Source organism: Haemorhous mexicanus, chromosome 4 (genome assembly GCF_027477595.1).
Source record: "Haemorhous mexicanus isolate bHaeMex1 chromosome 4, bHaeMex1.pri, whole genome shotgun sequence".
In the NCBI taxonomy this organism is placed as follows: Eukaryota; Metazoa; Chordata; class Aves; order Passeriformes; family Fringillidae; genus Haemorhous; species Haemorhous mexicanus.
The window spans coordinates 18,442,359-18,467,274 of record NC_082344.1 but is presented as its reverse complement, the minus strand read 5'-3'; the positions used below and the strand labels follow the sequence as shown (position 1 = coordinate 18,467,274).

General features: G+C 38.9%; 1 protein-coding gene across 2 annotated transcripts in view; it reads right to left on the bottom strand.

Moving 5' to 3' along the window:
- NR3C2 (nuclear receptor subfamily 3 group C member 2) overlaps window positions 1-24,916 on the bottom strand; it is a 191,661-nt gene that overhangs the window by 67,663 nt on the left and 99,082 nt on the right. For both annotated transcript variants that reach the window (XM_059843965.1, XM_059843964.1), the window contains one exon: window positions 13,858-13,997. In XM_059843965.1, the coding sequence (XP_059699948.1) occupies window positions 13,858-13,997 (140 nt within the window). The remainder of the gene's footprint in view (window positions 1-13,857; window positions 13,998-24,916) is intronic.

The following is a 24,916-nucleotide window of genomic DNA, read 5'->3' as shown; positions in this document are numbered from 1 at the left end:
CTAATGGCAGCCATAAAAACTTATGGATGCAAAAATGTCCCCAAAAACCTGTCCCCAGTAACATGTTTGTCACCCAGGACTTGTTACTGCTAACAGACACCTACATGGCCTCACAGGGCTCTGTCATGCTGCTGTAACAGAGGAGTGATGCCCCAAGGGATGGATGTCCCCCACACATCCCATTTCACCTCTGCCCCTCTGGCAAAAAACCTTAGGGAATGATGACAACCCCTGGCTTGTAATTTACATTCTCTGCTTTTCTAAAACTTTGTAGGAAGAGGAAATGGGGCTTTAAGACGCTAACCACTGAGCAGAGGAGCGTATCCCACACCCTACAGCTCTGCATAGCAGGCTGAGAGGCAGAGCAAGCACACCCCATAGATGAAGGGAGAAAGACAAATGAGAGCTGTGGCTCCCAGGACATATTCCTTGCTCAAATACCACCGGCACAGGTAGTGGGTAACTTCTGCACACGTTGCCATGGGTGCCACTGGTCAGCAAGGCCACCCAGCCCAGCAGCTGTCCTGACATCCTGTGTATGTGAGTCCTGCACAAACCACAACCCGCAGTAAAACTACAGACTCGAGAAAAATAAAACTCAAAATATCCTTCAGCGTGAATTTGTGACCCAGCATCCATCAGTACCTGCAAGTAAGGGTTACCCTGGCAGCTGCTGTATCTGCACGCAGAAATTAAACTCCAGTGCTTGGAAGGGACACGGATTACTGAGCCATCATCAAAACGTTTGGCCTGGGGAGCTCCAGTGCCGCATCCACACTGTGGCTGCAAGAACACCCCCCTGAAGCAGGCTCTGCCAAAGAGAGCAGTGTTTTCCCGCAAATATGATTACACTGACTTTAATTAGGTAACTGGCTCAGTGGTTTTGATTGTTTCAATTGGGTAAGCACGTGACAGGGACTGATGTATAATTAAGATGAATTTTAAAGATAAGTGTTCATGCTGAAGTGGTGGAGCGGACAAGTTTGTCGCTGCCCGAGGACGAAAGAGTAGAAGCACAAGTGGGAAGAGCTCCTCTCTCCGCTCAGCCAGTGATTGCTGACCTCTGTTTTTCATTATTCCTAGGAAGTGGTCAGTTAACCCTCATCATGAAGCAATAAACCGTGACAGAGAGTGCTGATTAATGTGCTGCTCCCCACCAGGGTCAGGCACGAGGAGAAACCCACGGCGGGCTTCTGGCAGTTTTAAATGGCCATTAGTTATAGTTGTGCAAAATGGAATTAACCCAGTTAATCGAGCAGCCACGCTTCTGCTGAGGTCAAGAGTTCTCAGGAAACAAAAGGTACACTATGTTTACATACAGGGAAAAATACCTAAAAAACTCCCTAAAAACCCCCAAACCCTGACAGGCTGATTAATAAAAAGGAATACTTACAATAAATTTGACTAAATAGTGAATAAACATATGTAATACCTGCACTGCACATATTAACTTAGGGAAAGTCCCGGAGTAAAGGACAAAAGAAAAGCAACAGATTGCCTTCAGCAGCCTACTAAAACATGCTCCAGGATAGCTGCTGCATGGCAGCAGGTGGCCCTGTTTAGATCCCTGTTCCCAAAATCCTTCCTGACTGCCCTCCCTTCCAAACAGGTTTGCTATTCTGCCCCTTCACAGGCTCAGCCACATGGCCCCTGTGTCCCTCAGGCCTGGGCTTTCACACATATTCCTCACATTCCCAAATTTGCTGTTTGTAAACCCTTCTTCCATGAGGCCTAGGGAGCTAAGGAAGCAGAGAGCAAATAGCAAAAGCCTAGCAGAAGGACACAAGCTAAACATGCACATGCCAGCTCAGTCTGTGACAAAGACATGACAGGCCTGAGCACCAGGGCTTTCTTCTGAACAAGTATCTTCCTCTCACTTTAAATTTAATCTTCCTTTATTAGTATTGGCAAGTGCCACTGTAAGGCGTGACCTCCACGTCTGGAACAGGAGAACGGTTTTTGCTGTGGCCTGCACTGTGCCCCTCGCTGGATGCCAGAGGCCCTTCTCCCCTCTTTCCCTAAGCCTTTGTTTCTGATTCCAGCTGAAATCTTACATTTGTCCCACAACTGGATGGAAATCATTTAATTCTAAGGATTTCCCTCATTTTTTTCAGTTGACAACCTTCATTCAAAGTGAAGCCTCCAAGAAATTCCCAGGCATACTGATTTTAGGATTAAGGATTGCATAATCCCCATAATGCACTTGTATATGGATTTTGGATTAGCCCCACTTGCAGTATCTGGCAATACCTCAGATCCACCTTTCCCTGTGGAATCTGAGTGGGCACCTTGGGCTGTAGAAGCACACACAGCATTTCCCACCTTATTCCTTATGGGAAACAGGTGTTCCTGCATCGTGAGTTTGTTATTGAAGGCTTCAAGGACACAAAGAATGGTGACAGTAACAAGGACCTTCTCACTTTCTTTGTGGAATGGTAATAGAAAATACAGAGTGTGAGAATGGCAAAAGGAAGGGCTGAAATGAATTTCAGAAAGATGATACTGTCCTTCACTTTTCTATTTCTGGAAAATTTTCTAACTCAATGGAAAAAGGGATGCTCAAGTAAGGAAATTTACCCAAATGCTGTTCAAAACCCCTCTGCTGCTCAACTTTCTTTTGTCTCATCACAGAGCTTTTAGCATATACTAATACATATGTTTTGCTTGTGCTTTTATGTCTTTCATTTTTTCATAAACTTTCCATGAAGGATCTTTTATTATTAAACAGGCAGTGAAAGAGCTCATCCTTGCCATATTTCCTCTTCCTACTTTGAAATGAATAATTTACATGGAATAATTGCTAGGTATTCTTTCTAAATTTCTTACAAGGAAGTGGATTCCTTCATGAAATAGAAGGGAAGCAAGAAAAGATGAAGCTCAGTGTAAACCACTGTGTCCAAGTGCTTGCACTATTTTCCAGCACCATAATTTATTTTATAAAGCTGTATGTAATGTTGTATTAAAATATAGTCTACTTGACAAATTGCCTGCTGCCCTACATTCAGCACAGAGTTACCTGCACGATGACAGTGCAGAAGTATGGAATATGAAATACAACTCATAGTTCTCAGGGCTCAATAAAGCACTTGAACATCTAGAATTCAACTGCCTGGCTGTTTACACCTTGCATACTAAGCCATTAACAACCACCTTCACCCAACATACTGAACAACCTGATAGTTTCAGGAATATGGTGCTATCACTGTAGGAATACTCTCTTCCTGCTATCGCTAAAAAGACTGCAAGTAAAAGGCATCATTTTTTAAGTAGGTTAGTGTCTTTTCATTCTCCTTTTTTACTTTTATGAATAGTTTAGTATGCCAGTGCACACAACCTAAAAAGAACTTATTATTATTTTTTCCCAATAGTCCAGCATTATCATTCTGTTGTATCAGAGAAAATTAGCACCTATCGCTTACATAATTTCAAGCGCTATTGTTAAGAGTAGAATTTGCATGCATGATATGGTGTATAGGCTAACACAAGTCCATTTGCTAAGTCCACGTGGTAAAATGGATGAATAAATAATTGAATGCTTAGCTCCAAATATATAATTATTCTTAGAAAAAAAATTAGAGCATGATTCTGTGAAATACGTATAATAATACTCATCTACAGCTAAACAGCCAAGACAAAAAATGTCCTTTCAGAAATGGAATGATATTGTTAGATTCCTAAAATGCTTACAAGAAACTTGCATAAATGCCCAAGTTTTGAAAGTACAGAACTACTGCACTTCTTCCCCACAGGCATAAGCTTTAAATTTAAAAAGCTGTTCCAGCCTAATCAAGGCGAGGCTTATCAGAAAACTTGTGCAGAGTATGTAAAAGGTTTGTAAACCTTCAAACCACAGTTTGGATTGTTCCTGTTCAAAACCCTTCCAGCTCAGTTTTCCAGCCCTGATCCCACACTCGACATCGTTCAGCAGTCCCTGGGAAAGCAACGTTACCTTTTTTAACACCACCCCTCACCCTTGCTCTGGAATCAGGCTGGCTGCTGTGACAGTGTGGGAATTGTTTGCCATATGTCCCTTCCATCACACAGGATCACATCAGTTTTTCTGCTATGTGAGGGAGCAGGTTTTGCAACAGCCAGTTCTAAACATCAGGTCCGGTCCTCCTCTGTCCTGCAGAGCACCACAAACTGATTTCCAGAGGAAGTAAAATAAACAGGCAGGGTACAAATGAGGGAAATATGCTCTAGTTCTTCTCCCTGGTAGCCCAAAATGAATGCAAATACACCATGAATGGCAAATGAGTAGGGAAAATGTCACTATTCTGGGTATGGTTTTCCACAAGAATCAAGAATTGAAGGCAATTAAATGAGATATAAAAATCTGATACAAATGCCTTAATGCTGAAAGTAATGACACCTTTTCTGTAAAAAGTGTGAAATGTTAAATTACAAGAATAAAAAATATTCAAAATATTTACCAGAATATTCAGTAACATGCAAATGGGAATGCCTTTTGTTGGCATCTTGCAAGAACAGTCTAAAAGTTTCAAAGAAGAAATCTTCTTCAAAATCACCATTAAGCTCTTTTAATATGGACATCACATTGTGTTTTAAAATAATGTCTCTGTCTTTCTATTGCAGAAACTATTCCCATTTTGGCATTTTCTCACCTTGTGACTTGTCAGCCTACGTTCTGAATCTCTAGAATACATTTCTAAACCATAACCTTTCCACATTTATTTTCTGAGGCATTTATGTAGCCCTTTTGAGTTTCTTCAGACATTCTTTTCCAGGCGGGAGGCACTGAATAGTTTCATTAAACAGAAAAACCTACTGCCTCAAGCAGTAATTCCATTACAGCTTTCTGCCCTTATTACTGGGTCGTCTGGCATTACCATTGAAGAAAATCTGTAGATAGACCTTTTAAAAAGTTATGATTTAATAAATCAGGAAAAAAAAATCTGTTAGGAAGACTAGAAGGATGCAGGTGTCACTTCTGTCCTTAAGAAGAGCAAGAATACATTTTTTTTAAATGCAGAGGATGGTCAAACGGGTTGCCCTGAGTTCCCACTAATGGAAGTATCAGCATGTACTAGAGAAGTTGCATCACAGCCATCCCAAATGCACTCCAGTCAAATGGTTTAGGCACCTGTTGAGCTCCAAGCAAGCACCACCATTATCCATGTTTCCTGCACATGACTGCATCCTAGGAATCTTGCTCTGACTGCTGTTGCTGAACAAGTAAGAAATCTTAGACTTCCCAACACCTCAAAACCCGAATTGTGATCTAATTCTCCATGTCTGTTACTACATGATGTCTTACTTCTACATCCTTGGCCCTGCCTTGCCAGACCTCTAGCTTATCCTGGGGACAATGTGGATGGTGATTTAGGATGAATCAGGACTGAAGTCAAAAGGACTCTTGTCCTTGAAGTCCACATTGATATGCTACTGAGAACAAAGTACACAAAGGACTACAAAGATTTAAAGAAGAAAGAGAGAAGGGGAGAAGAGAGAAAGTCAATGCATGAGGCAGGTGCCCTGAAGAACTGGCATCTCCTTTGCCATGGGTTTACTTTATAATAATAAGCAAGAAAAAACACTAGTTATCCTCCCTGTTTCCTGAATATCCAACTTGTGATCCAGAGTCTGATTTGCAGTGGTTTAAGCGACCATAGCTGTAAGTAAAATCAATGGAAACTGCACTTTGGACATACTAAGAGTTATAAAATGCCAAGTACTTAGACCCTGAGGTCCTAAATATCATAAATCATGAATCCCAAATCAGTTTGTATGTCTGAGCTTAATCTGTGCCTTATCTTCTCAACAGTAAAATAGGGGTAATAACCTCTCATCCCATAGATTAAATAACGCTTGTGAAGTACTTAGATATCAGTGAAAGCACCACAAAAAAAGCTTTATAAGAAATGAGTAATTATGTATTCTGAGCAAGAGATGAGTAGTAATCAGCAGTGAATGCACAGGACCATACATGGGGCAACGAAAAGAATATAAGACATTGAAAAACTGCTCATTAGTTGAACACCATCCAATCTCTTCAATGAACAAAGCAGAGGTGTAATGGAAAAAACTGTATGGGACTGTGTTATTAAGGCTGAATTACGAATCATTACATGCAGAGCAGATGAGCAAAAACGCAGGCCACTAACGTTCATTACGTTCATACTTAGTGACAATTTTGGAAACTTGATTTTTTTTTTTCCCTTACCCGATATATCTTAAAATAGCAAACTTTAAAAAACCCAACTAGCTCAAACCCCCTGAAATCCACCACTGCAGCTAATACAAGAAACCACAAAAGAGCAGTAACTCCAAACTGCTTGTTTCTACTTGCTCTTAGCATAGACAAGGTACATACAGAAGCCAAACATCATCATCACTCTTGAAATAGGTGGGAATGGACTGGCTAACTCAGGTTCCCTATTTTAGGGCCCTGGATTTGGCCACTCAACAGCGAGAAATGGCACCCAAATAATTTTGTAGGTTAAAAATAGGTAATATATTTTTGGTCTAACAAATGTCTCTCTCCTTAAACAATATGGACTTGTGGGCTTCAATGCAGAGCATGGGCCATTATTATTTCTAAAAACCTGACAAAACTGCCTCTGTCAAACTCTAGACTTCAAACCTAACAGAGACACTCCCAAACTTCAACAATCTAAAACTGTGCTCCAAAAAAAGGATAAAATCCTGGCTTCATTTAAGGCAATGGGAGATTTGCCATTACCTTTCCCACTCTATTTATATCTGAGATGCTAGCAGATGTCTTGTTCCCTCTGTCTACAACAGACAGATCTGTATGTACATTTTCTCTCTCTTTTTTATTCTTTTTTTTTTGTCTGAAGACTGTTTTCCCATCCCCTAATTTAAAATGGAATTAGGAGGCACAAAAAGATGCTTTGTTTCTAGTCTTATATATTTATTTTCCAGTTTTATCTATTAAGAATTTCTTTCAGCCACAACACTGCAAAATTCCTTATCTCTAACACTGGAGTGCTGAAGGCCCCTTGCAGGATTATCCCCTGCTGTCTTTTAACTACTTATTCTGAAACCTGAAGAGCCTTTTCAGGTTTGAAAAATTTTCAGGAACTTAAGGGTTGTAGAAGGGAAGTGCTATTTGGTCTTAAAAGTGAAAATTATAACATTGCTTCTAGAGGCTGCTGAGGCAGGCAGATTAACAGCATTTTATAAAGTAATATGTCTTAAGAAGCACTACCATAGCTGTAAGGAGCTAAAGCATCTGATTAAGGATGTTTTATGATATTTTATATATTTTATGCTGTTAGATAAAGATCTTGTAGATCTATTTCTGTCCAACTGCAAATTCCAATTTAAATGTCCGCTCATGCTTTATTTATCCCTTTAGCTGTATTGTATCAGGCATTAAAAAACAAAACAAAACAAAACAAAACAAACTCATCAGCAAAAACCTGATGGGGCCTGTGGGGGTACCTACAGAGCCTTAGCTGGGTAGGATGGAGTTCTTTCAAAACGACTTCCCTCTTCTGAGTTTTTTTTTTTAACTCAAAATGAGAAAAGTCATTGCAGGAGACAAACATTAATTGGCTAGCACAAATACAAAGTAATTCTGCCTTATGCAAGATCTAAACACTTTACATCCACTTCTAAAAACTGAAGTTCTATACGCCTGTGAAGATCTAGTCATTCACCATCATTACAAATGGAATATTCTAAAAACGTATTAGCTAGTCCACCCTCTCTATTACTCACACTTCCTCCATTTTCAGAGTCAGTTGAAGTCTCCAGCCTCACCAGGATACAGTATTAACCAAAAGAGATCTCTCTGGCTTATCCTTTACTACCACAGAGAACTAAATTATATCACTGGCTACTTCTCTTGAGAGCAATTTCAAAGTAGGCACTTAAATCCTTCTTACTCTTTTCAGGAAAGTGCCCCCACAAAAGTCTCTCTTTTTTGGTGGTTTACAGCATTCTCAAAATAGCAAACTAACTAATGGGATTTTTACCCATTTACTCTTATTTCAGTACAGTTTTTAGTTCAAAATAAATTCTCCTCCCTCTTGTTTGTCTATTCCTCAACTGAAATATTTATAGACAGCAATCATGTCCCAGCACAGATTCTTTTTGGGTAAGCTGAAAAAGGCTAAAAGCATTCAGTCACCTGACACAGGATAAATTTTTATTTCCCAGATCATTTCAAAAACCTGAACCATAAACTCCTCATGTGTTTCCCTGACTCTGAATTGAGCTGTCTTTAACATGCTGGTGACCAAAAGTATACTCAACACTCCACATAAGCATTCCCAGCATCACTTATACCATGACAGAGTGAACACTTCCCTGATGGCTTGAAATACTTGGTTCATCTGAATTTTACACGTCCATTTTGTGCAAATACACTACACAAGTGGCTCAGCTAACTTGGAACTACTGCCTAGAAGATGAATTTCCCAGGAAGCACCTTGTCTATCTTTCCTACAGGAAAAGAGATCCACTCCTTTTTAAGAAAAAGGCAGCTGACATATTCAAGAAAACACTGAACTAATGGCTGTAGCATTGGAACATTTGTTAGCCAAATATTTGTGGCTACTTTAAATCAGCATGCACTGACAGGGCCACCCCTACCTCTAGGAAGACTATGACCTGCTGGGATGCTACCCTGTGATGTGTTAAAAAAGAAAACAACAACAACAACAAATTACTGCAACTGAGTTCCCTGTCACATCATATAAATGCCAAAATTTCCCTGCTCTTAAGAGGATGTAGAAGGTAAACGTGTAAAAGTTTGTATGGTGCTTTAATTTGTGGCAATGGAAGGCTTCTGCCCAAGATAAACCAACCTTACCACTGCATCCGTGCTCCATTTACTGGGTACCTGTGCTTGTGCAGGCTGGCTATCACCTACTGAGCATATTATTTTATAGACGAAGCAGGGTAGAAATTAATATTCACAAAACAAAGAACAAAAGACAAATGACAGAGTGCAGGAGAAGAATAGTTGCGTGCAGCCCCATGCGTGTGTTTTCCAAGGCTAGACAGCTGCCCGTATTTAAATGCTCATACTCATCTATCCCTCTCCACAGCAACACCAGCTCACACAGAAAATAAGTTACCCTCAAAAAAACTGCAAATGTTGGGAAGTCTTGGGGGAGGGAAGAAATTATTAACACTTTTGGAAAGGAATGAATGCAGATTTTCAGCTTCCTTGATATAAAATATTTTTTGTATAATTTTCACAGCTATTAACCAACTTATGTTCTTTGTGACACTGCAGCTGCTAAACCCACTCACTCTGTGCTTGTTTTCAAAGCAAGGCACTCCGTCACCTTGGTGGTTCCCGAACCTCCCCCCTCAATCTGAAATGCTACCACATTATACCTGGTCCCCTGGTGTTCCACTTCACACTCACCTGAATGCATCCAGTTTTTTACTGAGCACTGGGCAGTGTCTTCCATGCAAGCCACATATTCCAAAGACTCAGAAGGAAAGATTTTCCTCACGTTTCACCTCTCCCTAACTTTAAAATATTCAGTTGCAATATATGTTAGATTCTTTATTCTTTCCTTTTTTCCCTATGTCTCAATTCTTTTTGCTTGGGGTTTTTTTTTTCTCCTTTTTGGGGTCCCATCGCAAATTTTTTTAGCACCTTCCTCCTACCAGTCTCCTCAACTCCGAGCCCTTAGTAACTAAAGTCAGCCTGGAGAAGGAATGAAGACTTCATTTCACAGAGCAATACTGCCTGCCAGAGCTAAACCCAGGAAAAGTCCTTTTCACATATCCATGAAAGCATGGAAGGCTGGTGGCAGCTTCAAACCTATAATGACTTAATTATTTAAATTTTATTTTACACCTATTAACCATAGCATATCAAGTAAGAGTAGCAGCTGCTACATGAATTTGACCAGCTCACTTGCCCTCAGCAGATCACCCATCTGCCTGCTCTTCACCTAATACTTCTGTTTGATAGGTTGTAAAACAGATTCTTGCAACAGTTCAGGAACAGAGTCAACTTCAAATCCCACATAAAAATTTCTCTGAAAACATATGGACATCTATACTGAGTGATGTCAAATTTAGAGAGGCCATGGACCTTAGGAAAGTGGATAAAAGGAAAATTGCAGCCTGTTATGGAAAAACACTGACTCCATTACAGTGAATGAACAGAAGAGTGGAGAGTGAAGAACTGTATGTATAATTAATTATAGTAATACAGACCTACAAAATTCGTGGCTGCACATACTGCAAAATGGTGTGCAAAATGCCTGTTTTGTGTAAATTTCAATTCACAAAGCATAAAAAGTATTGCTTTTTAAAATGATCAATACAGTGAACTTTCCTGTTCACCAGTAGTGTTCTATAAAAAGTTATGCTAATTAGGCAAGTGATTCAAGAGTTCTGTATGTTAGTATTTCTCATACCTTGATAAGTTTTCCACTTCAACTGAAATGAAAACAAAAGCAAAAAACAAGGGAGGCACACAGAGAGAGGCTTTAGTTTATCTTCTACTAGGGCCTATAAAGCCTTGGGAAGTTCAGCTTACAGTGCATAGGAAAAGCACCTGTTTCTGAAAAACCAGATAGGATTTCTTTGTTATTATGCTGCTCACTTACAGGTACAGCAAGTTTGCAACATCCAGGAGGCATCAAATCAGACTCAAAAGTTTCCTTCAGCCAAATTATCCCTCCACTCTAAACTGACAAAAGTTTAGGTGAGAAAAAAACCACCACAACCCTAGGAACTTCCATTGTTGTGCCTGTGTTTTTACTTCAGAGCTGAAGAGAAATCTATATTTTTAACTTAAAAGTGACAAACTAGCTTTAAGGTTAACCTTCTGGAACAGAAATCAAGAGCAGAATCTGATCTTTACTGAATTATCCCATCCTTGTATTTTAAAAAAAGGACAAGCTTCCCTATAACTGATCCAATATAAATTTTTATTGCTCCCATTTTAAGTAGGTAAAAATCTCCAAGCAAATATGCAAAATGACTTAAAGAAAATGGTCATTTTTGCTGTAGTCTTTAGCACCATATGGAGATGAAAAAAATGCCTTCCTTTCTTGTTGCTTCCAAGCCAAAGAAAGAATAAAAGATTAGCAACTTATGAAACAATATAAATTTTGATTTAGGAGAGATTACCTCATACTTGTCTGGAACTTGAACAAATGAAGACTGAAAATGCAAAGCATGGGCAAGAACAGCTGTGATTTCTGACTTCAAGCCTGTTACTCTCCTTAGAGAAAACTGGAAAAAGAGAAGACAAGCCTGGCCAGTGCTTGTCTTGCTAGGTTCCCTCACAGTACAGCGTATTTTCAGCATATGACTCTATTTTGATAATAAATTCAAGTTCAAATGACTTTAGGATTGGCCATATCTGTACTTGAGGAAAACCCCCATAGAATAAAATTAACAGATGTAAAAATGTATTCTAAATGTTTATACCTTAACTTCTGCAGTGACACCATTTACCAACACTTTTACAGTCCAAAGATTTTTAATGCTTGCAAGGCAGATCAAATTTATGTTAATGACAAAATCATGTTTCTTCATAGCAGTCTCCTGTTCATCAGTCAGTCATCAAAAGGTCTGCGCCTACTTGATACTAAAACTAGTACTTGGAGAATTTACAGCCTTGGATTTAATGCCATCTGAAATGACTTTTGAAATTTTACCAATAAACCCATTTTAATACTCTTTTTGGTCTACACGTCTCGTTCACCTAAATCCATTAGATATTTCCTGAAAGTTCCAAGACACAATTAACTGGGAATACAATTATCAGATTTATAATTTGAAATGCAAGCTTTAGTCTCTTTGTTCTTCTTAGTTTCTTGGGTTTAAATTCCAATACAGTTGTTATTTTCTGTTATAATCTCTCTGGGTTTGTAGGATTTCAGAGGAGCCTGAAGGAATTGGCAGTCAATGGCTGTTCATGGTGTGCTGACAATGTTAGCAATTCCAGCTGAGACCCAAAAAGCTGGGCAGTGTGCAGAGTTCTCTCTCTCGAAATCCCTCTTTTCTCTGTTTCCATGCTTTTTGACCCAATTCGTCTCCCCGCTTCATAGAGGGGCTGAGTTGGAGGAGACCTTTAAAGGTCCTTGCAAAGAGAAGGCACATCATCAACTGAGGAACGTTTAGTGGATCATGAAAGAAATGTGTGTGTCCCTGTGCTAAAAACATTTAAATGTTTCAATTATTTCAAATAGGAAACCTCAGGAAGGAGTGTTTTATTGGTCCTGTTCTCAACTGAAAAATTTATGATGGCTCTACAAGAAACTTCTTGTTACAAAACTACCTATAAAAACTTTATTTATATGGATTGTGCCAGGATCTTTGAAGCCAATATGTGTCTTGTGTTTTTGTTATGCCCTTTCGGGGCCAACACTCTACAATATATTAAGAAAAGTGTAAGCCAAGACAAAATTTCAGTGTCTGCCTAGCAACAATGCTACTGGTAGCAGCAAGAGCTCAGTCATGTGCATATCAAGAAGTCTAGACAGTGTTCACATACCACTGGTAGGTACATGTATCTTACTATAATGACTCTTACAAATGTATTTTAAACTAATTCAAAGCACATCAAATTTTTAGGGATGACAGGGTAGCTTTCTCTTTAATTTTTAAATTTTTTTTTGCTTAACTTGCAAACTTTCAGTAATTCCTGATCAGTTTTAACTACATTTAAAAAGCATCTTTCTATGCCTGATTGGAGAGTAATCCTTTCCTAATAATTTTGTCTTCTGAGGCTTGAAAACACAGTCTTGCTGCTCTGTTAACTCCTAAAGGGATTCCTTAGTAATTTTTCATAAATTCCTGTAAATCTGGATGGGAACATCCATCAAGCTATGTTGGAATGATCAGCAAAAGGGATGTAAACGTGGGCATATAGTACCTTGAAATTACAGTGATTCAGGACTGGAGAAGAAGCTTTCCTGGGAGGCAGGAAAGGAGGAAGAAGACAATAGAAGGTGCTGTCACTTCACACAGTATGTGCAGGTACATGGAAAGCTTCACCATCACCACCACCCTACCAAAAAATATCTTCTTGTGATTCAGGGATCAGCTCAGATGTGAGTGCCTGAAGAGCCATTCATGATGTGGCGTGGAAGTACATGGAGGAAATGACTCAGCCAAAAAAAGGAGGGTTTTCCAGTTCATGTGCTATAAGCAACAAAATGCTCAAGAAGAAGTTGGGGAATGAGGACATCAAGGTCAGCTACTGCACAACTGTAAGTGAAGATGTTTTTGGCAAGGGGAAATCTTTTCCATGTCCTAATAACTTTGGGAAGTTAATTTCAATTAGATTGACACTTTAGATGATAGATAGATAAATAGATTGATAGACATTACACGAAGTCTTGACTTCAGTGATGCACAAGCCCTCCAGGTCTATTTAACAGAGAGCTAAATCCTTATTGCCATCAGAAGTAGATTTAATGATCACAGAAGAAATTAATCACACCTCACACTGCCTCACTCAGTGCACAAGCTGGACACCATATTAAGAACCTATTTTTTTCCTTCTAGGGTTTTTTCATGAAGATAAATCAGTGAGTAGCTATCTCCCACTTCATCTGTGGTTGTAAGAACATTTACTCATCAGCAAAGACTTCCAAAAACCTATATGGTATTTATGCCCTTTGCATACCATGAACTCTTATTATCAGATATTAAAACCTTTCATCCACTTGAAGAAGTTGCTTACAAAGTCTGTAAAGGTCACTCAACTTTTTTTTTTTTCATATTAACAACATAGAATTTTACCAACAGAAGAAAACACATAGGAAAATTTATATGTCTATATATATATATATATATATATATATATATATATATATATATATTTCTTTTAAAAACCAAAATATTTTGTCTTTTGTGTTGATATTTTTTGTGTTTTCTTACCTTCTACTGCTCTCTTGAAGAAAACTTTACAGCTGCCACATGTAACCACCCCATAATGACATCCAGATGCCTCGTCTCCACACACCAAACACACTTTGGAAGGTCTTGAAGATCCACTTGATACACTTCTCAATGAAGAGCTGGAGTGAAAACAATCAAACAAAACAAAACAGATATGAATATTTCAAATAACACCAGCCATAATAGAAAGTTCAATTAAGAATTTATAACAGGTATATTGCTCAAGGCACCTAACAATTAGGAAACCACAACACTTTCTGGCAGTGCCTAGCTGAATACATGAATTGCTTTAATTAGTAAGTGCAATATTTTCATTGTCTATCTTAAAACACCCATAATATATCAATGCTAATGTGAGAAGTTACCACAAGGGCAGTGGAATTTATTGGTAGCAGATGATTAAAACTGAAAATAAAAAACAAATAAACTAACAAACCGTTCTAGCAGCAACCTGGCAGCTATAAATTTTCCTTCTGTTTCTTTATTAGTTTGAAGCCTTCACAACTAAGGAGTACCTATAAGGAAAGCTCTAAGGCCATTTGATGAAGGAGTGCAGCAAGGTGGTATGTACTCCCCTGTCTGTGCTCCTGCTCACCACTGCAGTACTTCACGAGTTTATTTCTGATATTCCTGCAATTTAGCAGCTTACTTCCCATGTAGTTTTGAAGCCTTTGTACATTCTGCAAGTGCAGAACATCTTCCCATATGCCTGTAGGTGCCAGAAAAGCAGCACTGGAGGTTCAGACCATCCTGAAGTTTGGTAGAGTGATGCACCTTGCAAGCCTGCTTCAATTACCTACCTCTGTCTTAAATTACAGGGCAATTTTAGGAAACATTTTCCACTGGCAACTCTCAAGGACAATGCTTTTCAAAAACAAGTCACATTTCCCGATCCTATGGGTTTCCTCCCTCCCTTCTCCCCCCAGGAACTGGAAATGCCACCCTAATGCAATGGGCATGCTTGAAGAAACATGCCAGATCCTGAAGGAGAAAACTTTGGATCCCTCCCATGTCCCCATGGGGCTGGAGAGAGTATCTCCTTCCACACAGCCTCTCTTCTCCAGGTAAACGTGACCTCTTGCATTTCTTTCATGTTATCCCTCTGAACACTGCCAAACAAGTACAAAAACAACCCTGAAAGACTTCCCACCAGCAGGGAAATTATCAGGCAGTTCAAACTGCAGGTCACAGGCTATTTGTCCATCAGCCACTGGGAAACGAAGTCCACAGGTAGTCTTAATTCAAATATAAGATAATGAGCTTGCTTAAGAAATCTCAAGTATGAGCCCTTTTCCTTTTCCAAATTTCTAACTTCCTTTAAAGAGGTCTGCAGAGGCCAAGTGATTTATCCACAGGGCACAGCTCGAATGTCACTCCAAATGAGGGACCGCAGTTCCCCTGGCCTACAGCTTTACAGCAACATCAAATCTAAATGTCTGCTTAAATGACAGTGTTCAGATGTTAATCAAAATGTTCCAAATAGTATTCATTCCTGCTCTTGTCTGCTCACTAGTCTGTTAGATTTACTAGTTTTAGTCCCTGTGCTATTTATACTCTCATTACATAACATCACACTACTTGATAATTGCTAGGTGATGGCATTAGCTCATCTGTTAAGAGAGAAAGCCTCACCAAATCCATATTAAAATAAGTTCTGCGTGCTCCAGTCACAGTCATACCTGCACACGCCGCATTAATTTACCCTCAGGAAAAGTAACTTTTCCAGGATTTGCCAAGGCTGTGCTGGTATTCAGCTCTGATGTGTTAAGGCAAAGAAAAGGACTTTCTCCCTCCAGCACGTTCCATATTGCGTGAAAAAATTAGACCTCCCATTAAACAAAATTCTTCAAAAGGTGTCTGCTTTCTAGAGAAAATGCCAATAACCTGGAAAACTCACCTTGAAAATTCTTTTTTTTTCACTGCAAACATCAGTATTTTGCCTGAGTAGGGAAACATTTCAATTCTGATGTAAGACCAAAATGTCTCAGGGGATTTTTAATTTTGATGCTGCGTGCTCCCATTTCTTCATAAAGACTGGCAAAAACTTTCCCAGTCTTCCTACCCTGAAAGAGGTCAGTTTATTTTCTTTTAATATCTATAAAAGAGGTTATTTTTTAGAGAGCTTTTCCTGTAGAGAAATGGAGGTTTCCAGGGTATCACAGCAGTGTGCATGATTTTTATTTTTATATATATATGCACGCACATGCTTCTCTATATATACATACTGCATATATATATATGTAATTATGTATTATTTTTAGTTGAAAATAAATTGTCATGTAGGATTTGCAGAAGGTGGGAGAACCTTTTTTTAGATACCAGCTACCCTACAAAATTGCACTTTCATAGAATTATTAGGTTAAAAAAAAGTCAGCAAAGACAAATTAAGACACCAGTTCATCCACGACTATTATTAAATGCCTACCTAAGATGCAATCTATAGCATATTTTATACAGTGCTCCTCTCCACTGAAGACTTGAGTATAACTGGAACGTACAGCCTGAACACAAAGTATGTATTCAGCTACTCAGCCACAGCATCACAGGTGGAAGCTTAACGTTCTGGAATTAAATCAAATTAACTCATTCTTTTATTCAGTTTAAAAGTGGAATACGTTAAAACGCAGATGAGGCATTTTCATTCTTAACAGGCGTATCAAACATGGAGCTGTTCTCAAATACTTTGCTGTGAAGAAACTTTGATATTTGCTGTTGGTACTTCAATCTCCTCCAAATTGTGCCAGCTCTGGCTATGATTGCCTTCAATGAACAATGTTTGGCTTTTTTTAATAATCTCTTATGTTCTCTTTCACCCATGCTATACCAGAGTATTTGCCAATTCAAAATGCTGCTGTAATACCTCACACAAAGATAAAGTGGTGCAAGTAAGAAAAGGCTGAGCCCAAAAATATGCTCAAATCACAAGCTAAACCTCAGGATAACTCGTTCTCTCCATGGAAGCTTTTCTTTCCAAACAAGGCAGACACAGATGGTTGTACCTTTTCCTCCTAAAGGAAGGAGGAATTCTCTCTCTTTCCAGGCTGTCATCCCTTCCCTAAGTGACCACTGTGAAAATTATCTGACTGATGAGGAAACTACCCCTTGGCCTTTATTTCAAGGCCAGACATCCAGTGTTGATGACATAAAAAGATGACACTTCATTTATTCATCACTTTCATTAAATCAATTCTTTTTATTAATCATTATAGCCCTTTATTCTATAATATGTGCAGGCAGAAAAACTACACTAACCCCAGCCCCCAATGAAATTACTTCTCATACATGCTACAAGTTAAATATTTCCCTTTGCTTTAATTTTCCACAGCAACATGCCATAAATTTTTATTTTTGCCCAGGAAAAATGCCTAATGTAAACTGGCATGTGGGTAAAGTTACAGGCAGGTAACACTTAATAAGCAAAACATCAGTGTTAAATTCAGTTGATTATAACAGAGATGTCTATATTAATTTAATTTTTGCTTTTTTAGTTACAATACTCCAAGTTACTTAAGTAACAAGTCATTCTCTCTTCTGGAATATCCAAGAGTTGATCCATGTAAGAATGAATACCATAATACCATGAATACCAAATTTTAGAAAATTTACAATTGACTCCCTGGAAGGTAATTAGCCAAGTGCCAAAATCTGTTTGAATGACCTGCTAAATCTAATGGCATATGTGGGCCACAGCAGGTTTCAATCTTAAAATTCAGATTGAGTGAAAACACTGTATTTACCCAAAACCAAATCAGAGCCTATACCCTATTGCTCTGATATTTACCATGGTTTTTAAAAACCTTCTACACAACAGACTATTGTTGAGCCAGGACATTGCTTGTGGGTGGCAAGCTAGTTTCAATATAAACTCCCAACTGAAAACACCAGGAATGTGAAACAGTACCGAAGAGCCAGCTACTCATTCCCATTTTCAGAAGCCAGTGGCTCCCATAGGTTGGTTAGGTGTGGTTGCTTGCTCTCATGCTTCTCTCATTATTTCTAATACAACAAGAATAGGCAAACACACTCCCATATCCCTCTCATAAAACTCCACAGGACACAAAGAGATATCTACCAGAGCATGCATATTTTATCCCAATGCTGTTACAGCCAAGGGCAGCACAGAGGGTTCAACAATGCCAAATGTATCTCTGAAATGATTCGTAAAACGGTTGCTTCGATGGCTCCAGTAACATTTGTCACATTGCAGGGTATGTGATTAAGAATAAGCCTGATTTATTATCCCTAACAGTGCAAATGCTGGCAGTTAAATGCTGACCTTGACTAGCCATTGCCATCAAGCTCATTTGTGTCTCCAAGAGTTGGCTTTACTAATAGTTATATGGAGAATTAATTAGAAATAACAGATTTTGTAAAGAAGAGTCAATAAACCCACAGATAATCCAGCATTTTAAAAGCTGATTATATAGGTTATTATGCTTTGCAAACCAGATGTCATACAGGAGCACAGTTTAAACAAATGATGCCGCTCTGATGATAAAATGAAGCACTCCAAAGAAGCATAAGCCACAATATGTATTCCAAAGTCATTTGTTCCAAGCGCTTTTATTATTATGAGATCTAGATGAGTCCTTTTTAATTCCACATCATTGACTTTTCTTTTTAATACTGAAATTTTCTGGCAGTAAAACAAACAGAAGGAACTCGGGTACAGTCAACCTAGGACAACCTCAATAAATAAACATATGCAAAAACAAAAGTAAAAAGAATTTGAGATTATAGAATCATATTTTTACCACAAGAAGAAAAGAAAGTAACTGTAAGAGGAAGAATAATCAGGATATTCAAGATGCAGAGGCTGCCATCAGTTTATTTCTACCCTCTCATCCCGTTTCTGAAGAAGTATAACCTCCCTGGAGTCATCTTCTGCTGGGAACACATGATAGTAAATTCTGCACTTTGAAATAATGCAACTAACCTACCTGTGGCCCAAAACAAGAGCTGGGCATTCTACTTCTCTCAGCAGCTCTCCCAGAACCTTCTTTTCTCTAACTCATTGTTCCCTCAGCCATCATAGCAGACAGTATTTCCTCTTCACATTACCTCCATTACTTTTGTGCATGTCTACATAGTAACATTAATTTCACTGCTCAAGATAACTCTATTACTCCTTTAGAAAGTGACATACTGGTCAAAAACTGTCCAGTAGATTATTTATTAAACCAATTGACTCCACAATGATGGCAGTCACGACCTCCCCCAGTGCCATGTATCACGTCCCAGATTCTGCTCCATGCTGGCTGCTTTAATTGTCAATACCTATGCTTGACCAGCATCAGTTTCTGTTGTATAACCCGATTTTTTAAAGAGCTTCACTGTAGGAAGGAACCCTGGCTCTCTCCTATAACTACTTGAATAAAGCAGATTAGCAGGCTGGAAAATGGTATTTCTTAAATGTCAGAGTACATAAACCAATCTTCTTGTCAGCAGACCAAGAAAGCAGAGAGGAATGAAAAGGTGCAGAGATTAAATGACCAGAATTTTGGAGGAGAAGGCAGTCACGTGGGACCTCAGGAACGTTGAGCTAAGGAAGAACTGCTGGAACCCAACCACCCCTGAGCCTCAGCAGCAACACTCCCAGAGCAGGCAGAGCAACGTTTACCCTCTTTGAGGGTTTATTTTAAAGAAATTTAAAAACCAAAAACAAGCAAACAACAAACAGAATTCAGTAGCTGTGATGTTACATTTAAATTAGTGGTCAGTCTCAATTAGTTATTTAGGGTTTTTTTTTTTTTTTTTTAAAGCAGAGAGCTTTTGTATTCCAAGACAGAAACCCTTCAATTCTTTGAACTTCAAACGCTACAACCTTTTTTAATCTTAAGAAATGCTTAGTATGGTGGAACATGTAGGAATTGGAAGGGAAGTGCATTTAGTTAGGAAAAAGCAAGCTGAGAACCTGTATGGTGTTTTTCCTCGGCAGCTCCAGCTTTCACTTGAAGTTACTTTATTTAGCAATGCCTAAGGGTCACACATCACACTTTCATACCTGGATCTTAATTATGATAACAAGCAAACTCTGACATGCACTAATAGAAAAGGCTCCAACCTTTTTTCCAAGCCCCACGAAATCTAAAAAGATGCACTCAGGATTTAAAAAAAGCATTTAAGTTCCAATGTTTATTCGGCAAATAGAATCTGATGCGTTCTGTGCCGCAGTCAAAGTGAACAGGTTCCTGTGTTTAGCTTAACCTTAAGGCATATGTTGATTTTACAAAATGAAGCAAGTGTGCTATGCTCCTTCAGTTCCCATTTACCTTAGTGGATGCTGACAGGACTCAGCACTTTCCTCCATCCAGCTGTAAACCTTGACTTTTCCTTGACCTTCTCTACTGAAATATTTTGGTAGCAACTACAGTCGGCAATCCAAATTTTACCTCCAAATAATCAGCTGACTACAGAAAAATATAAACTTAAGCATCAATGCAAGTGTGTCTGATGGACTGAAACTGAGGAGCACTTATTTCCTAGGGAAATAAAACTAATTTTTACCCAGTGATTTAGCGATCAGAAAAGTATAACATCCACCTACTTTTCTTCTGCAATGCACTTTTCTCCTCTAACTGCTGTCACAACCTACCAAGACACAACTGCCCCAGGGAAATAAAATTTCCTTGCTCTGCAGGTTTTTCAGTACATAGATATAGTTATCTATTGAAATGGAATGGTTAACCTAAAAGGGGAATTTCCTATCAGGATTAAGCCTTTGGCTTTGGAAGGCAGAGAACTCCAGTAAGCCTCACAGTGCATTTGCTCTAACTTTTCATATTTGGCCCACTTATAGAATTAGTGCAGTTTAAATGCATGCAATGCTGGTGTTTGTGCTGCTGATTATAAATTGCTATGTATAGCAAGATAAGGCAGGAACAGTTTATCTGGAAAATTATCTGGTTAATTATTGAAAGTCTGCTTGAGGGGGCAGGGAGTACATTTAACTCTTTCTTTTTCTGCACCTGCTCACCTGCCCTAACTAGAAGGAGACACAGAGCTTGGAAGATCCAGTTTTTCATAACACGATCTCATTTTCCACTACTGAAAACTATGCAAGCCATTATGCACCCTGGTAAGTCTCCTACCAGGGCACAGTAGTATTTACCTGGAGAGGCTCTTCTGCTTTCTCAGTCAAAAACACTTTAAAGCTGCACAAAATGCCATGATTCAAGTGAGGCTCACTTGCTGATGGGGGCACCAGTGGGAAATCATAACCATGAGGAATTTCAGGCAAGACAAGACTGCACAAGTACATTGCTCTGCTACTGAAGGCTTCCAAGACAAAGAAACCTGAATGAGCAAGGGAGAAAAATGCACAAAGAAGGCAAATGCAGGGAGATGCCACCAGTAATAAAAGTATCTCTTTAAAAGCCTCCTTCTTTTAAAAGCAGGCTCTCAACTTTAGTTGAAGTTCTTCCCTCAGAGTCTAAACAAGCAACTCCTAAAAACACCTTCCTTTGTTTGAAAGCTTATTTTATGAAACCCTTATTACATCAGCCTGAAATGACATTGATGACCAGAGTATTGACTGTCAACGAGCTTAAAAAACGTCATTCTGTTGCAGACAAAAATCTACCTGATATGTCTGGCAACAGCTTGGGCCCAAAAGTTCTAAAAGAATAACTGTATTAAAACTATTAGTTTAAGACAGAAGCAGCTTGGTCCAGTTGGACGTACTTTTCTATTACCAACTGTTTGCTTTGACTTCTGAGTGCATGACATGCTTACAGAGAAAGCTACCACACCATTAATACCCTAACCACAACATAAAAAGTTTACAAGAGTTCCATAATCAAATAAATTTTTTTCAAAATTAAATTATTTCATAACAGCAAAAAGTAAACTGAGCTGTCTACTGGGGATTAAAATACCACAATAGAAAAACCTCCAGAGCAACCATAAAACCATAGGGAAAAAATGCACCAAAGCACAAAAAAAGGTTACCATGGGAACAAAGGCTATTTTCCAACTTGTCACATAATAGCCCCAGTATGGCAGACCTTTACTCATAAGAGCAATCCCACAGGCTTAAGAAGGCAACATGTATAATTACTGCTTGATCTGAAAAAATCTAAGGGGAAAATGGAGTGGTGGGTTTGGTCTTTTAACGCCTTAATGCCCCCCTCCCCCCCCATCCACCAAGACAAAATTATGGCAGATGTTGAAAGGGTATTGGAATTACAGCACTAGTGTTTGCTATATTAAAATACCACACAGGAACAGAAAAGAGAAGTAGGAAGGTCTGCACACCGATCTAAACTTCATAAAGAGGACATAGGGGAGAATGAAAAGCAACAGGCAGCTCACAGTATCACTTAGCATCAAGTACCAACACAGAACTCAGTGCTAAAATTCCAGCCCATGAGCCTTATCAGACAAATTCCTGACAATAACAGACTTGAGTATCTTGGAAGATTCAGGGAGTTCTGTGACCACTTGTAAAATGAAGATTGGAAAAAGTAAATAAACCCCCTAAAATGATCTCACTAATCAAAAAGTAATAATCCTTAATAAGATAAGGCATAGGTATTCATATTTAACTGGAAGTTTCCAGCTTGGCACTGGCTTCAGATACAGTGAGAACCAAACTCCAACTTTACCATCATCTCTGATTAACAGGTATTTTAAAAGACTAATAGTCACATTATTTTGAAACATCTGTCAACTTTTAAAACCACTAATTGAAATAATGATGGCTTCCTTTTCACTAACATTTTTCCATTTTTAGGATATTCAACCTGTTCATTGTGTTTTAATGCATGTCACTATTACGTGAAATAGGATAACTCTTGCAGCTCTAGGTATACAGATATGGAGGTAGTTTGTAAATTTGTTTTTTCCACCATCCTGGTCTCATGGCCCAAACCAAACACCTTCCTAAAAGAAGAAGGTAGGGTTTCCACATCTATCTTTACTAAAGAATCACTTTCCTTTCCAGTCTCTCTGGCTCTCAGGATGCTTACCAACAGTTTGCAATTGGATCCCTCCAGCAATTGTGATTCCAGTTCAACCTGTGAATTTTGTCACAGGTGAAACAGCCTTCTCTGCCTTCGTAAATGCTTTTAAAAACTGTGATGATTAGCAGAGCACACAAGCAAGCAGCAGCTCCAGTTCAGACAGGGACATCACTTCCCACTTGTCCCACCTCCACTTACAGTGAGATCCTTACTCTTGTATTTACCCCAAGGTAAGATCACTCCTGTTGGTGGTGATACTGTTGACTGCCACATTTACTTGCACACTTCAAGTTCTTCTGTTTTCCCTTGCCTGTCATTTATGTGGAGGGTCAGGCAGTGTGAGCCAAAGGAGAGGTACAAAAATGAGTATTCAACAGCCCAATTTCCCATCCTGCTCCTGTGGAAGAAATGCAGATATTCTTTCCATACTTCTTCCTAATTTAGAAAGTCAGGAAAGTTGACAATGGGCAGGGTGGAGAGAAGAGAAATGCAAGTCACTCATCTTTGTAATGCCTTCCTCTCTTCATTTGCTTCCAAAAGGGCTTGTCTTGAAATGGTCACAGACAAAAAGAGGGTTTAAACTCATCATCACCAGTTAGAAAGCCACTGCATACTTGCACCCATGAGAGCAATCAGAAAGACAGTATTGCCAGAGCATCTGATCCCATATTCCAGCACATACATAACCTGCATGTGTGCAAATGCACTGACCACACTCATGCTGTACAGCCTTCAGAGTGACTTACAATTTCCGATTTCACATAACCCTTGGACTTACGTATAATAATGCCTATTTTGGGCACCTGGAAACCATGACAGAGGAATGGTTTAGGTGATAAAACAGAACAGCATCAGATCCAAAATGCAGTTATTCAAAGTTTGGCATAAAAGCAAAGAATTTTGAGCAGAAGCACTATTGAATCTTGGAAGAAACAGCTTTAGAAACTAGTTGCACAGTCAAGATTCTAGAATCTCTTTTAAAATCAACAATAATTACATAATAGGAAACCTCTGCTCCTATTAACTAAATAAAAATTCTATTGATAGCTCCTCGAAGTAGAAGGTAAAATCAATGGCATGTGTTTTAAAAATATTCGAAACCCCAAGTCCTTTCAACTCCCCTTTCTCTATTTTCACAGCAAGTATAATCGCTGACATGTAATACAGCTATACTGTATTAAGTAACCATAAATTTTAACTTTTAAATAAATTAAAATACTCCTCCATTATATGTCAGAGTGACAAGTAATAGCCTGCTGAGTGCCATGGAAAATTTTGGTCAAATAGCAGATGAGGGCTGCAATCACTGACTGATACCTAGAGCAAAGGCTTTTGGTAATTCTCCCACAAGAAATCACAATTGCTGACAAAGTTCAAATTTGTCTTGACAGGATTGTCAAGGCAAACTAGAAACGTTCACAATTGCAAGTCAAAGAATTCATTTTTATTCAGCTGAAATTCACTCTACTGCTCACATACTAATGATACACAGGACTGTACCTAAAACTCTCTCCGGCTGAGCAGCTGAAACCCAGATAACAAAGACCAAAGGAAAACGGGAGCACTAAGCAAAGCACAGACCAGGAGAGTTATGTTCAACAACTAACACAGCTCCAGCTCATCTCCTAAATCCTCTGCTACATCCCGCCAAAACTCTCTTGCAATGTATAGCAGGCCTTGGTTTTGGAAGGCAGCTTGCATTTAACTTCAGTGGGAATAAGAGCTGGTACAATAATTAAAAATACCACCATCCCTCCCATGTCAGGAAAAGGATGTTTTACTGTTTATGCACAAAGCACACCACTGTAGAGGCAGACAGAGAGTTTATGAGTGTGCATAACAAAGTGCTTATGCATAAATTTATACAAGTTATACAGAAATCAAGGTGTATAGCAGAGTGAGCAAACATTATTACTTGCTAATCCATCACCCCCCTAGAACTCACTTATGCAGCCTGTTTGTGGCACAGACTTTCAGTTTCCTTTAGCAAGGACTGCAATATTTGCATTCATTGTTATACCACAAATATTATTACTCACTGACAAAACGGGTCCCACACAGAGCCAATTAAAACC